This window comes from Parus major, chromosome 1A, assembly GCF_001522545.3.
Source record: "Parus major isolate Abel chromosome 1A, Parus_major1.1, whole genome shotgun sequence".
In the NCBI taxonomy this organism is placed as follows: domain Eukaryota; kingdom Metazoa; phylum Chordata; class Aves; order Passeriformes; family Paridae; genus Parus; species Parus major.
In genome coordinates this window covers 1,309,593-1,325,130 of record NC_031773.1, presented here as the reverse complement: position 1 = coordinate 1,325,130, position 15,538 = coordinate 1,309,593, and the positions used below count along the sequence as shown (strand labels likewise).

The 15,538-nt window shown below is 47.6% G+C and overlaps 1 protein-coding gene across 1 annotated transcript in view; it reads left to right on the top strand.

The window, feature by feature from the left end:
* Nucleotides 1–15,538, top strand: part of EXOC4 (exocyst complex component 4) — a 294,646-nt gene that overhangs the window by 231,954 nt on the left and 47,154 nt on the right. The window contains exons 12-13 of the mRNA XM_015627621.2: nucleotides 5,358–5,494; nucleotides 12,162–12,317. Of these exons, the coding sequence (XP_015483107.1) occupies nucleotides 5,358–5,494; nucleotides 12,162–12,317 (293 nt within the window). The remainder of the gene's footprint in view (nucleotides 1–5,357; nucleotides 5,495–12,161; nucleotides 12,318–15,538) is intronic.

The following is a 15,538-nucleotide window of genomic DNA, read 5'->3' as shown; positions in this document are numbered from 1 at the left end:
AACCGGATGAAAATCCCCATTCACCCCCACCCCATCCTTGTGCCTCCTCTTCCCCAGCTTCGGGATTTGGCCTCTCAGATTCCAGAAAAGCCACGAGTGTTTGAGCTCTGTGGGTTGAATTGGAAATTCCAGAGCTGCCGATTTATTTTTGAATCCTTGCAGAGTTCACAAACTCTGGTGGCTGCCTCCCCTCCCTGTGCTTTAAGTGTTAACTTTGTGTTCCAGCCAGGGGACATCTCTGTGACATCCCAAATATTGTGAGATCCCCAAAATTGTTCAGGGGAGGGAAGCTCTTCAGCATGGTCACAGTGACACAGCAATGAGCAGATTTTATGGTTCATGCTCTCCTTTTTTTTAAAAAAAAACAAAAAAACCAAACAAATGTACATTTTGCTCTTCATCAATATTCCAGTTCATTGGAGCAAAGCTTTCCTGGATCACACAGTGCCAGGTAAATAAGATTTATCCAAGACCTTGTTTGTGCACTCATTTGGCTCCTGCAACATTTAAAGCAGAGAATTCCTGCAGGTCCTGGGCTCACATCCATGGGGTGAATTCACTCAGGACCTCGCAGGAAAAATCCCATAAAAATTAAAATATCACCTGCATTGAAACAGGCAGAATTATGGTTTAAAAAAAAAATTAATTAAAATAAATAACATTAAAAAAAAAAAATTATACTTTCTATAAATATACATATTTATAAAAATATATTTATTTATATTTATATATTTATATTTTATATATTATATATAAATATATAAAACATATAATATATATAATTATATAAATCTAAATATAAATTTATATAAATATATAAATATATAAATATATAGGTATAGATATTTATAAATATATATTTTATATATATTTATATATAAAATATATAAATTTATTTATAAAAATATATAAATATATAATAAATAGATAAAATTTAGTAAAATAAATAAAAGTTTGGAGCTTGGAGCATTTCAGAAGCAAAGTGCCAGAAAGAAAAGTGTGAAGATGGTGTTATCACTCCACGTGGGATAACCACTGATCAGTAGAAGAGGGAATTCAGACTCTCTTTCCTCTGTTAGCACCAAAAAAAAATAATTTGGTTGGTTCAGGGCTGGTTTTACTCCTTAATTTTACTGGTTTTATTTTTTATTATTATTTTTTAGTGTTGGTGCTGGAATAGGGCTCCAGGCTGGCTCCCCAGGGATGGATCCAACTCTTCCCATTCCCACTCCCATGGTCTCAGGGCTGCTGTTGGCTATTTTAGAGCCACCAAAGAGCATTAAGCAGCCCATTTATCCCAAAATTCCAGGAAAACTGTCTCCCTAGCTCCTGCTTTCCAGGTTTCAGTGATTCCCATCTCTAACTCTGCTCATTTAGTCAGAGTTCTCCCAGTGGCCTCATGAGGTATTTGGGAGAAATTTGGGCAAAAGCTCCCAATTTCTATCCCCCTTTGCCATTGCTCTGCAAGGCACTGACAGCACTTGGTATTTATCAGCTCCCTAGAGCCTGGCCAGGAATTTAAGCTTAAGGAATTTAAGTTTTGTCCCTTGGGAATGGTCCCAAACCCAGACCTGTGGCTCAGCACTGAGGCTGAAGAGCTTTGAAAACTTCCCCTCTCTCCTGTCCTGCTTTAATTACAGCTGGGTTCGGTGCTTAAAAATCGTGAGGTGTCAGCTAAACTCCAGCTTAAAAATTAGATCAGGTTTTATCAATTCTCCTCCTTTGAGGCAACCACGTCCTGCCCTCATCTGGCGCCTTCCTCTGCCAAGGAATCTCGAGGAGGTATTTTGTGATGGGCAATAATCAACTGAAAATGGACAGCTTTTCCTGTGCCAAGGTCTCTTCCTCCATCTGCTGTCTTCTGGGGAAGACATTTCTGGGCAGGATATTCCCATCTTTTGTCTGCTTTCCCCATGGAAGTGGAGTGAGGGAGTGGAGATTCTCCCTCCCAAGGCATGGGAAAAGCTGTGATTTCTGAAAAAAATAAAAAATTAAAAAATCGAGGGGGAAGATTATTCTTCTGGTCCAAGTGCTCCTCAGCAGGGAGGTAGAAAATAAAACAATGCACTTCCCATCCCTGGAAAAGTCTAAGGTTGGATGGGGCTTGGAATAACCTGGGACAGTGGGAGATGTCCCTGCCCATGGCACTTTAAGGTCTCTTCCAGCCCAAATTGTTCTCTGATTCCATGAAAAGCTGAAAGTTTTGGAGGTTTGAGCTGTTGGTTTGAATTTCTGCGTGTCGAGGACTCGTTGAAAATCACCTTTATTGCCCTGAAACTGCGATTTTAAGGAACCCTTAAAAACACCCCCCCCAGCTGCATCGTTTCACCTGCAGTGCTCTTCCTCCAGTCATTTTAAACCCCCTTGGCTGGGGATGCACAGGAATAATCCCAAAGGAATGTCTGGAATACTGAGATGCCAAAGGAATCCCTGGAACGGTGTCTCCAGGTTCTGTGTCACCGTTCTGCCTGCCCTGGAGCTGCTTTACATCACCTGAAGCTCCAGCCCAGCTGGGAATTAGGAGCAAATCAAGGGATAATGGCAAATGTTTGCAAAACCCATTAAAGACAAACCCCACAGTGTTAATAACCAGCGGTGCTCTCTGTTTCATCCCCCACCGCAGCTGAGGGACAGGAGGGCGTCAGGAGGAATTTCTTTTTATTTTTAGCAGCCTTCAGCCTCTTTGAAAACCTTCCTGGAGGAGTAATGAACCATCCCCTCGGCGTGGTGTTGGGATTCAGGTGTGAGGGGCTGGATATTGTTCCCTGGATGAGTTTCCTTGTTAGTGTGGGTTCTTTTTTTTTTTAAAAAAAAAGGCTCCCTTGAAGTGCCTCTCTATAAAATTAAGCTTTGATCACATCCATTTGCTGTTAACGAATCCAGATGGGGCAGAGGCAACGGGGTTGTGGCTCTGGGATAATGTGTGAGCTGCCTTTCATTTTGGGGACTTTGAGAAGCTCCAGGCCTGGCCCCAGCTGTCCCAAATGCCTCCTCAGACAGGGTGTCCCCAGGGACACCTGCAGAGGTGGCAGCAGGGCTTTGGGAAAGGTTAAGATGTCGCAGGGAAAGGGCCATTACGTATCTGGCAGTGCTTTCTTTCATATGGAAATTCCTTTTTTTCCTCCCTTTTATTATTATTATTTTTTTTTTAATCATTCAAGTAGCTCTGTGTTCCCTTTAGATCAATAGGGTTTATTCTAAATTCCAGATACTAGCAGGAGCTTTGCTGGAATTTTAATGTTGTTGAGGAAAATAAGTGGGGAAAACTCCATAAAAACCACAATGCTTTCTGGTTTAACATCCACTCGGGGGTTTTTTAGGTTGTTTTTTCCAAATGCTGAGTTACAAAAAGAAATGGAAATGAGCTGGGTTGAGGCCAGGTTTGATTCCTCCTGGTGTGGTTTGGTGTCCAAGCCAGGAGGGTTCACACGAGGATTCCTGGCGGGACAGATCCTGCTCCTGGGAAGCTGTGGGAGACCACAGGTCTGCTGGAAACCTCCTCCCACCACTGAAATCCTAGTGGAAAAGGAAAAAAGCTGATTATCCACACAAAAAGGAAAGGAATTGCTTTTGTCTTCTGTGTTGCTGCACGAGCTATGGAGGATTTCTTATTAATAAAATCTTAAAAGGTTTTCTTTTCTTTTTTTTTTTACTCCTGCGGGATCAATGGTGACTTTAATCCCTCAGCACATTTCTCAGCCCATCCTGGTCTTGACTTAAATCTCAAAGCACATCAGGCTTTGCTCAGGTGAGACCCCACCTGCAGAGCTGCCCCAGCCCTGGGGACAACAGCAGCAGGACCTGGAGCTGCTGGAGCAAATCCAGAGGAATCCACGGAGCTGCTTCAGGGCTGGAGCCCCTCTGCTCTGGAGCCAGGCTGGGAGAGCTGGGAATGTTCCCCTGGAGAGGAGAATGATCCAGGGAGAGCTTCCAGCACATTCCAGGGCCTGGAGGGGCTCCAGGAGAGCAGGAGAGGGACTGGGGACAAGGCCTGGAGGGACAGGACACAGGGAATGGCTCCCACTGCCAGAGGGCAGGGATGGATGGGATCTGGGGAAGGAATTCCTGGCTGGGCTGGAATTCCCAGAGAAGCCCCTGGATCCCTGGAATGTCCAAGTCCAAGGATGGGGCTTGGAGCAGGCTGGGATGGTGGGAGGTGTCCCTGCCATGGATGGGGGTGGAATGGGATGAGCTTTTATCTCCAAGTGCAGTTGGAAGCCAAGAACGTACCAGGAACAGCACAGACAGTGCCTGAGCTTTCGGGGAACCCTTATCCCAAGGATTTGGGAGAGTTCCCAATGAGGATGAGGTTGGAAGGTGCTTTTTTACCAAGTCAGGGACAGGGAACGGAGCAGGATGAATTCCTGTCCCTGAGGGGAGGAACAGGATCAGGGATCAGGGAGATGTTGCCGTGCTTTAATCAGGAAATCAGGGGAGAAGTGGAAATTTGGCTCATGGGGAGGTGACAGAGGTGGTGATTTGGGGGTTGATGAGATTTTGCTCTGAGTCACCAACTTCTCCTCACATCGTGATGGACACAGAGGGAGGGGGGCTCTTTCCAAATCCCTGGGATCCTCCCATATAATTTAAATCCAGAATTTCTCATATCAGCCAGGGGTCCCAAATGCTTCAGTATCTTCCTTTGCCTTTGCTGCAGGTCAGGAGTAACCCTTCACTCTACTCAGACTCTTAATAATTCAATTTATATCAACCTGGGACTTCCAGGACATCCCCTCTGTCTTGTTTGCAGTGACAAAATCAAACACAGTGGGCAAAATAAATCCAAACTGTGCCAAGTCGCCTTGGGGGGGTCTCAGAAATCCCAGAATTAACATGGAGCTGTGGAAGTCTTGGACATTGTTGGATATTTGTTACCTCCTGCAGGCTGGAGGAAACCAAAGCTGCTCATTAGGGGTTTTAGTGGCACTCCTGGCTCTGTTTGGAGTGACAAGGTGGGGATTGATCAGAGGTTGGATCAAATGATGGTCTGGGAGGTCTCTTCCAACCTCAGTAATTCCTGCACCTCTAAAAATCACATTTTTGCCTTTTGAGCTTTCACCTAATGAAGGAAAGACCTGGTGAACTTCAGGAAGTGGGTCAGAAATCCAGACTTCCCGAGCTGATACTCAAACCCTTAAACCACTGTTCCTCCTCTTCTTGCCCAGTTTTTTCCTTTCCCGAATTTATTCAGCCTCTGGCAGAGGAGCCTCTGGAGCCGCTGGCAAAGCCTCTCCAGGACGGGGGGAACATCAGCTGCTCGTTTGCATCTGTGACAACAATTAGCAAAGCAGGAGAGGGCTGGGATAAAGATTCACCGAGAGCTGCTGCTCACACCTGGGCTTTTGTCCCCTCCCCAGAGCACGGTGATCGTGGAGAAGACGGTGCAGGACCTGATGAACCTCATGCACGACCTGAGCGCGTACTCGGACCAGTTCCTCAACATGGTGTGTGTGAAGCTCCAGGAGTACAAGGACACCTGCACCCTGGCCTACAGGTACAGCCCAGGAGCACGGCCCAGCGGGGAGCTGTGCCCTTTGGGGTCAGCCATGACCGTCAGGGGTTGCTTCTCGAGTCGTCTCTGCTGGGCTGGGTGAGGGGTGTTTCCTTCTAGGGATAAAAAAGCTGGAATAATTATCAGTGGGATGTGGGGAGTTGTGGTTTCCTGGTGGAAAATCCACATCACAGCGTGGTTTAGGGTCTTGAGATGTGGATGACAGGGCTGGTAGAGCTTAGGAATTACTCCAGTTCTTCCCTTAGTCCAGACCTTACAGGACCTAAAGGGGCTCTGGGAGAGCTGGAGAGGGACTGGGGACAAGGCCTGGAGGGACAGGACACAGGGAATGGCTTCCACTGCCAGAGGGCAGGGATGGATGGGATCTGGGGAAGGAATTCCTGCCTGGGCTGGAATTCCCAGAGCAGCCCCTGGATCCCTGGAATGTCCAAGGCCAGGTTGGACATTCGGGATTGGAGTAACCTGGGAGGTGTCCCATGGGACTGGAAGGTCCCTTCCAACCCAAACCATTCCATAATTCCACGGTAAAAGGTGACCTCAAGCTGGCCACTAAGAGCCTTAAAAATAAATGGCTAAATGTGCCTTCTGCTCTCTGGTAAAGTAATTCAGGTTCTTCATTTCAACTTTTGCAAGAATTCATCTTTATTTGAATTAATTCTATTGAGATTTGGGTGTTTGGGTCTCATGGCAATTTGGGAATTTCAGGATGGGAGGAAATGGCCATAAGTCGCACCAGGAGAGATTTAGATTGGATATGAGGAAAAATTTCTTTCTTGAAACGTTTGTCAGGCATTAATTGGAATTGGAAGGAGTTTCCCAGGGCAGGGGTTGGGTCCCTGTCCCTGGGGGGATTAAAAGCCCTGTGGATGTGGCACCTGGGGACAGGGGTGGCCTGGGCAGTGCTGGGAATGGCTGGATTCAATCCTAGAGGTCTTCTCCAACCTCTAAATGATTCCGTGATTTTAGGAATCAGTAACCACATGAATCCACACACACTGGGTCTGGTGAAAGTTTCCCAAAACAATTCTATAAACTGACAAAAGGGAGTCACCAAATGTTCTGTCCTTGTTCCACTGGCATTTTGGGATCATCCATCCCTAACGTTCTCCAACCAAAGCACGGAAGATCAAGGCACCACAATCCCACTGGCCATGGACGTTTTTGGGTTAAACCCCTCAAATACTTGATTTATCAGAGATTTCCTGGGGAAATACCAATAAATAACTTCTAAGGACATCCCAGTTACCCATCTGTGAAATGGACAGGAAAACCAGGATCATGCCCCATTCCATGGGGATAAATAATTCCATTAAAAACCACTACAAGATGCTGCAGGAATGTGGGCTGGAACAGCTGCTCTACATCATCCCCTCCACACCTGTTTAGCCTGAAAAAGCCCTTGTGCTTCCTGACCAAGAAATTACTTCCCATTGCCTGATTTTATTCAGGAAAAACTTCATCCAGCAAACGGTTTCATCATCATCATCATCATCATCATTATTATTATTATTAACAATAGCAGTGAGCAGAGGCTAAACTTTGCCTGAACACCCCCCGAAATTACAAACTGCTCGTGTTCCATTGTCCAAAATATTCCTTTTTCACCCAAAACTTTGCTGCCTGGAGCCAGACAATGGATTTGATTTGTTTGGCTTGAACTCGAGGGTCCTTCCTTCCTTCCTTTGCCATTCCTGGCTTTGGCACCTGCTGAGGGCTAATTAGGACAACGCTAATTTGGCCATCTCCTGATTGCAGCGAGAGGAAAAAAACAGGAAATGTTCTCGTTTTGCTGCTGGCAAATGACTGAAATAGAAATCCATATCCATTCCCGGGGATGCAGGGGAGCGGAGCGGCTCCCGGCGTTCCCGCTTCCATCCGCGGGGATGTTATGCCCTCTGCAGGGATCCGGGCTCCACACAGCCCTGCCCTTTGCTCCAGGGTTTTCCCTGGGCTGTTGGGATGGATAAATCCAGTGAAGTTGGTGGAGTAAGGATTATTTCCAGCTCCTTAAAAGCAGGATGAACTCCTTGGAGCTGGGAGTCGATCCCGTCCGGCAAAGCTGGCGGAGCAAGGGCTGCTCTTGGGATGGCAAAGAGTGAGAATTTGGGAAGCCAGAGAGGTGTTTTTGTAGGGTTTGTTCCTTCAGGGTGAATGGGAGCAAATGTGGGTGAAAAGCATCCAAAGGGAGGCTCCTCCAGGCAGGATTTTATCCAGAGCTCTCTGCGGAACAGCTCGGGAAAGACGTCAGCACTGGGAAATGCACAGCTGAGATTGTTCATGTCTGAGCTCCATTTGGCTCGTGTTTTCCAGGGATTTAGAAAGAAAAATATCAAACCTAAGGGGGCTGGATGGGATTGGACATTCCTATAAATGGCAGCTCTCGTGTGTTAATTGATGACGAATTTTGGAAGTTCAGTGTAGGTGAGGTGCCTCCTGCAAATCACATTTTTGTCCAAATTCCAATTCCAGTTTGCCACCCAAACTGTTTGCAAACGTCAGCTCTGATTTCTGACTAATCGATGAGGGGCTGGGGCTGAAAATGCAAATAAAAATGGGAGATGGAGCCCCCAAACCTCCTGCCGTGCTGGCAGCACTTTCCAGTCGTGTCCAACCCCCATCTCCAGCAGATTTCCAGAAGAGCAGCTCAGCTCCGGAGTTAAAAACCGTTTTATGTTAAAAACCAGAGTATAAAACCATTTTTGTGGGATATTTGGAGATACTGAAAGGAGAAATCTGCCCAGTTCACAGTTCCTCCCTTTAAGATGAGCCCTTCTTTTTAATCTTCTGCCAACACTCTTCTCTGACAAAATTTGCTGTCTCAAATGCTTAAATTAATCTATTTCTATGTCTTTCTACATCAATTTTTACACCAGTATTTATTCATGCCCACGTTGAAGTGGCGTATTTTTATTTTGTTGTCCACTCCAAGCTCTGTCTTGTGCATCCACCCTCTTCTTCCCCATCTTCATCCTCGCCTTGTTCATTTTTGAACCTCTCTGAAGGCTCTGAGCAAAGGAATCCCTCACCCAAATGAGTCTTTTTAGTCCTAAAAAGAGATGGGCATCACCAAAATGTGGTTCAGAGAGTTGTAAAAGTGATTAAATCCTCGGGAGGTGCTCAGCTCCCTCTCTGGAGGCAGCTTGTGGTGACCAGAACTCCTTTGTCTAAACTCTCTCAGCTAAATTTGGGGGGAAAAAAAATCAAAATGGTGAAGAAAAGAAACCCCTCCTGCTTTCCAGCTAGGCAAAATAAATCTACACCCCTTTTCTGAGAAAAAGAGCAGATTAACTCTCTTAATCTAAATTAAGCCAAAATGTGGCAGCCAAACCAGATTTTTCCATTCCCCAGGAAATGCTTTTCCCACTCACTTTGCTGCTTCTCAATGGCATCTTCCCCTCCTTGTGTGAACTTTTGGGGTTTAAGTTGCCTTTTTGACTCTTTTTGGGGCAGGGGTGTCCCCTCAGGCTGTGGGTGCCTGGCCCAGCTGCTTTTTAACCCGTGGCAGCACGAGCTGAGCATGGAAACATCACCTTGCCCACGGGAAGAGGGAAAAACCATCCAAAAACCCACCTGGCACGAGGCTGAGGAGCCCAGTTCGCCCCTGTGGCTTCCAGATGTTTCCCAATGGAAAGCCACAGCCCCCCAGCTGTGTCCAGGGATATTCCCATATTATTTCCCATCGGAGAAACGATTCCTCCCAGTGCAGGATTGGTGGGGCACACACCAGGATTTTGGCCACGGCGTCAAGGCTGTCGTTCCAACATTCCCCCTCACCAGCAGGCTGGGAATGGGAAGGATTTTGGGAAAGACATATCCAGGATGGGCATCCAAGACTGATATTCCATATTTTCTGATGTCTGCTCAACAATAAAAAGGTTTTTTTCCATCATTTTTCCTCCCTCTGTTCTCTCAGGAGGGGAGTGATGGAAAAAGCTCGGTGGGCACCTGGATCCAGCCAAGGTCAGCTCCCTCTGGCAGCAGCAGGAAAAGTTAAGGAGTTTGGGATAAGGGGAGTGGGGGTGAAAGGAAAAGTTTTGATTTGTACTAAAAGATGTCAACCCATCCTGGGATAATTCACTCAAGGACCCAAACTGGAATAAAATGTGGGAAATGGGAGCTGGGAAAATCTGGGCGTCCAGTGGAGATTGGGGATGTTCCACCCTCTTCAGCATCTTCTCAGAGAGGGGTGGTTGGAATAAATCCATCAAAAACAGGAGGTGTTGGAGCCTTGGGAAAGAGTGGGGATGTAATTCCAAGGGATCCAAGTAGTGCTGGGGCTGTCCCAGCGTGGATTACTTGGGAGCTCGCTGATTTCACTGGATCCATGGAGCTTGTCCAGAGGGGACTCCCCATCCCTGGAGGTGTCCAAGACCGGGCTGGAGAGGGCTTGGAGCATCCTGGGACAGTGGGAGATGTCCCTGCCCGTGGCTCCAGTTGGACTTGAAGGTCTCTTCCAGCCCAAACCATTCCAGGATTCCCTGGAGCCATGGGTACCACCAAAAGGTGAGGAAAGCAGGAATCATGGATCAGGCTCTTGGAAAACGCTGACCCTGGAAAAGCGAGGACACCAGGCTGAGTTTGCAGCTTGTTGGAGTATCCCAAAATCCTCCCCTGTCTCCTCCCAGCACTGGCTCCACAAACAACTGGGATTTGGAGGACAGAGGAAAATAAGGATGGTGGCTCTGTGTAACTCCACCAGGACACTCCCAAAGATGCCTTGGAGTCGTGGATGTCTGAAGGGCCACGATAAGGCTGGAAATAATTGAAGGGAGCAAACAGTGGACGTGGAGAGAGCTGAGCTGAGAGGGGAAATAACGGGGAGTAATGGGATGAAATTGAGGAAAATAAAACACGAGCTCGATATCAGGAGTTTTTTTATCCAACAGTTGGATTTGTTCAAGTGTGAAATAGACTCCCAAGGGAAGGAGAGTATTACTGCAGTCATTTAAATGTGCAGAGGACAAAGCCCTGGCTGATGTATTCCCTGGAACAGTTGTCTTGCCTTGGCACAGCAATGCCCAGATATCATCAAATCCCCTTTTTCCATCTCAGATGTCAGGGCTGCCGTGGATCTCTTTTATCCCCCTCAGTTTTCAACCTGGTGAAAAATAAAAAACCTTTTTCTTTTATTATTTTTTTTTTCCCCCCAAATGGAAAAACACCAACTCCCTCCCAGCAGCAGAAGGCCAAATGGGAATGTTGACACCAAGGTCTTGTGTGGCTGGAAACAAAACTCAGCCTTTTGTGTGTGACAGATTGAATGTGAAACTTGAAGGGAAAGGAAATTTGTTTGTAAGTGCATGTGACAAATCCGTTTTCACAAATCCTGTGCGGTTCCTGAGCCGAGCTTGTTTTCCTGGTGGATGAGGAAAGGGTGGGATGAGAAATGAGCTGTTCTCTTCGGGATGGATCAGAGCTGGCTCCTGTCCTCCTCTTCTCCTTTGCAAAACGCAGATGCTCGGGGTGTTGTTGTTTTTATTTCTATTTATTCCCCAAATCACCACCTGAATGCTGCTGACACCTCATCGCTGCCCCAGCATTCCAGCCTGGATCCAGGAGGGTTGGAATGGCTCTGCCAGGTCCCTGTCAGGGGGTGCTGGGGTGTGGGAGAGTCTCTGTTGGCTCAGTCCATTCCAACCTGGAGCCAGGCTGGGAGAGCTGGGAATGCTCACCTGGAGAGGAGAAGGCTCCAGGGAGAGCTTCCAGAACATTTCAGGGCCTAAAGGGGCTCCAGGAGGGCTGGAGAGGGACTGGGGACAAGGCCTGGAGGGACAGGACACAGGGAATGGCTTCCACTGCCAGAGGGCAGGGATGGATGGGATCTGGGGAAGGAATTCCTGCCTGGGCTGGAATTGCCCCCCTGGATCCCTGGAATGTCCAAGGCCAGGCTGGATGGGAATTGGAGCAGCCTGGGATGGTGGGAGGTGTCTTTCCCCATGGATGGGGGTGGAAATGAGGATCTTTAAGGTCCTGGATTGACTCCTAAATACAGCATCCCGTTTGTCTCCTGAAATTCCCAGTCAGGAATTCAGATGAGTTACCCTGCCAAAAATATGAAACAGGGAAACTCTTCCCAATTGGAACACGCAGCAATCCCTGACTCAGTTTCCCACATAGGATTTAGCTGGAATCTTCATCGGGAGATGCTTTGGATGACTTGGGAAGAAGATCTTGGACCCTTCATTCCCCTTCATTGCTTCAGCCCTGGTCTCCAGGCTGGGCCAGCTCAGGGCGGGTGGTGGCTTCCAGCCAGGGCTGGTCCCACCTTGGGTAGAGGCTGCTGAGCTCTGCTGACATTCCAGAGGAAAATGATCCATGGACACACCAGTGCAGGGTGACCTCCTCCACCTGGGTGCCAAACCAAATTTCCAGAGTTGGGGAATTTAGGGAAATGGCTCTTTTTCCCTTAAAAGATGTCTCAAAGTCCATCAGGAATTGTGTGTTTAAGGGAATTTCCTGCCCTGTCCACCCGCATTGCTGTCCCCTCCGTGTCAGCTCTGTGTGGAATTCCCCTCTGGATCCTTTCCTCACTGCTAAATCCCCCTTTGTGTGAAATGGAATTCAGTGGATAATACAGAATTAAATTAAAAGTGGCACTAGAAGCTCAGCTTGCTCCTCTCTGAGGTGGTTGTTGGTGTTTTCCCTGCAGGACCATCGTGCAGTCGGATGAGAAGCTGGTGATCAGCGCGTCCTGGGCCAAGGACGATGATATCAGCAGGCTCCTGAAATCCCTGCCCAACTGGAGCAACATGGCTCAGCCCAAGCAGCTGAGGCCCAAGAGAGAGGAGGAGGAGGATTTTATAAGGTAAAATATTGTGGGAAGTTGGGAAAGGGTTTTGAGGAGAGCAGCAGCAAAAAGCAGGAACAGATTTACGGTGTTTCCGTAGCTGTCGTGTGCCCAGGTGTGAGGAGAATCCTGGAATCATCTGGGAAATGGGAAAGACTCTGGAGATCATTGAGTCCAAGCATTTCCAGCCCTGCCAAAGCCACCACTGACCATGTCCCCAAGTGCCACATCCACGTGGCTTTGAAATCCCTCCAGGGCTGGGGACTCCACCCCTGCCCTGGGCAGCCTTTTGGGGGAAGAAATCTTCCCAATATCCAACCTAAGCTTTTCCTGGTGCAGTTTCTGCTCACTCTGCTGTTCAAACAAAGCCATTTGGAGAGTTGTCTTTGTGATCCAAGCCAGGGAAGTGCCTGGGATTGGGGAAGGAAAGGATTGTTTGGAATCCTGGCAAATCCCTGTGCTGCTGTTGGTGCTGCTCTGATCACCCTCGTGGTGAAGGGAGCAGCATTTTCTGACCCAGCTGGTTGTACTGGGCAGGAATTCCCAAAATTAATGCTGTCAAAGGAATCTTTAATTTGAGCCATGACCTGGTGCAGCTTCCCCTCCATCCCAACTCCAGGAACTAACTCAGGAGAACAAATGAAAAATTCTGATTATTTCCAGCAGGAATTCTTTTGGAGACGACTCTTTGTGTCCAAAAACCAGGTTGTTCCTACCTTCCATGCCAGTGAAAGCCTGGAAAGAGGCAGATTCCCTTTCCCTGCATGCTGGGAATGGCTCAGCTCCTGTGAGATTCCAAAGCCTGCACATTCCCATCCCTATTCATCACTTCCTTGATTGGCACTTGGCTGTAAAACTGGAGGAGGAGGAGGAGAAGCTGTTGAAAATAACAAGTCTAATTTGCCCAGATTGTCATTTTCCTCCTTCCCTGCCTGGAAGCCCCGTGACAGGGAGGATGCAGCCTGGAGAGGACGGGATCTGTGGGGTCACAGAAGGGTTTGCAGCTCGGACAGGGATTTAAAACATTCCCAGTGGAGCAGGGAGAGGCTGCAGAGCCCTTGGGGTCTCTGTGCAGTCCCTGAGCTGAATTTCATGGATTCAGTCCTCACCTCAGACCTCACCACGTTTATCCTTCATTTCCTCACCTGGGAAGCTGCTGGGAAGCCCCTCCTGGCTCTTCCTGGGATTCCTGATCCATCACTGGGGGATAGCAAAGCTCCAGTGGGCTCTGCATGGAAATTCATGGCCAGGCAAAAATGGATGGCCTGATGCTGTCAAGAGCCTACATTTTCATTCTAATATGCATTTTATTCCATTTATTCCATTCTCCTGGCCGTTAATTGAAGTATTTTGTGACACTGGATCAGAGGAGCTCCAATGGAAAGCCTTTAGGAAAAGCCTATTAAGTCATCCATGCTGAATTTCCTGCAAAAAGCTCCTGTGCCGTGGCTTTTTTCAGCCCAGGCTTTAGGACAAAGATCTTTTCTCAGTATCTGTTTGCACAGAGCATCATCTATTAAGCCCCAGTTCCTCCCAGTGCCATGTGAATGCTCCTGTAGCATTAATTTAAATCATAATAATTGGTCTGGGCCAGATTTAGCCATTGATGGCTTAGAAACTTCCTCCAGGATGGGTGGTGGTTGAATAGATCCCTCCTGAAAGCTTCAAAATAAAATTAATTGCTCGTCCAATTGTGGTTTTTTGTCATTCTCTTGCCATTTAAGCAGCCTTTTCCCAGCCTTTTCTCCTAATACAAAGGAACATGATTTCTTCACTGCTGCTGCTGCTTCTTTCTCTTGGCACTGCTGATGAATTGGGAATAATTCTGCCTGGACACTGCAGCAGAGCCAAAGAGAAGAGGGTCCTGTGGATCCCTTGGTTCACAGAGAGATCTTGGGAGAGCTCATTTCGTTATCATTTAACCTCTAAGATATTTAAAACTTCAATATTTGATGTTCACAGGCCCCGATTCTGCCCCAGCAGGGCAGGACTACACGTCCCTTCCTGGAAAAGAAGGTTCAAGCTGCTGATGAAATTTGGGAAAATGTTCTTTTTGCACATGGAACTACTCAGCAGCATATTGGATATTGATAAATTAAACAAATCCTGGAAGTTCTAAACAAATCCTGAAAGCCACCAGTTTTTGTCCCATGGCAGAGACCCATGCACAGCTTTCCTTCCCTCCCCAACTTTCCTGTAACTCATTTGTTTAACAAAAAAGAATCCAAACAAAACAAAATCTTGGCAAAAAATAAAAATAAAAATCCTCTGCCTGTGGGCAGAGATTGATTTCGTTGTCTCACTGTCTCCTGAGTGAGGAGAAGTCAGGAGGCACCAGCAGAATTTCCCATTAATATTCCAGCAGGAATTCCAGAGGGACCTGCTGGAGCATCTTTGAGGAGCTCAGAGCTTGGCGAGGGGAGGAAGGGAAGCAAAGCCCAACCTGTGCTGCTGGAATTTGGAGCTCTGGAGGTTGTTTGGCAGCAGGGTGGGTGTGAAACAGGCTGCCCTTATCTCCGGAGAAAGGAGATCCCACAGTTCATTCCCCAGGAGGAGGTGCTGGTGAGAAACCCCAGAGATGTTCCTCAAAAGAAACTTGGATCTGGAAAAGAAAAGGAAAAAAGAAAAAGAGCTTGGAAAGAAAAAAAAGAGAAAAGAGCTTGGATCTGGTGGTGTGGAAATACCTGGGGTTTGGGGCAGCTCTGCAGCAAGTGGGGAAAGCCTGCTGTGTGCCTGGGGGAAACCACAGCTGTGGGAAGCTCAGGAGGTTTTTGGGAATTTGGGATGAAATAATCCATGAAAATAATTCTGGTTGTAGAGCTGAGCTCCAAACCTGAGCTGTGGGGATTTTACTCCCACTTTTAACTCCCAACAAGCTCCTGAAGCTGAACTTGGGATCAGGTTCTTGGGCTAAATTAAATGGAATAATTAAAAAACCCTTCCCAGCTTTTGCAGGTGGCACAGGAAGGGTCTGGAGAGGGATCTGGAGTTCCAGGAGCAGCTGAGGGAGCTGGGGAAGGGGCTCAGCCTGGAGAAAAGGGGGATCAGGAGGGACCTTGTGGCTCTGTCTTGTCTCCCTGACAGGAGGGGACAGCCGGGGGGGTTGGACCCTGCTCCCAGGATCAGGGACAGGAGGAGAGGGATAATTCTGCACTGCAGGGAGTTGGGAAGGCTCCACGAGCTCTTCTCCAGAGGGTGCTTGGAGGTGATAAATTCAGGAGGTTGGGACAGAGCTCCTG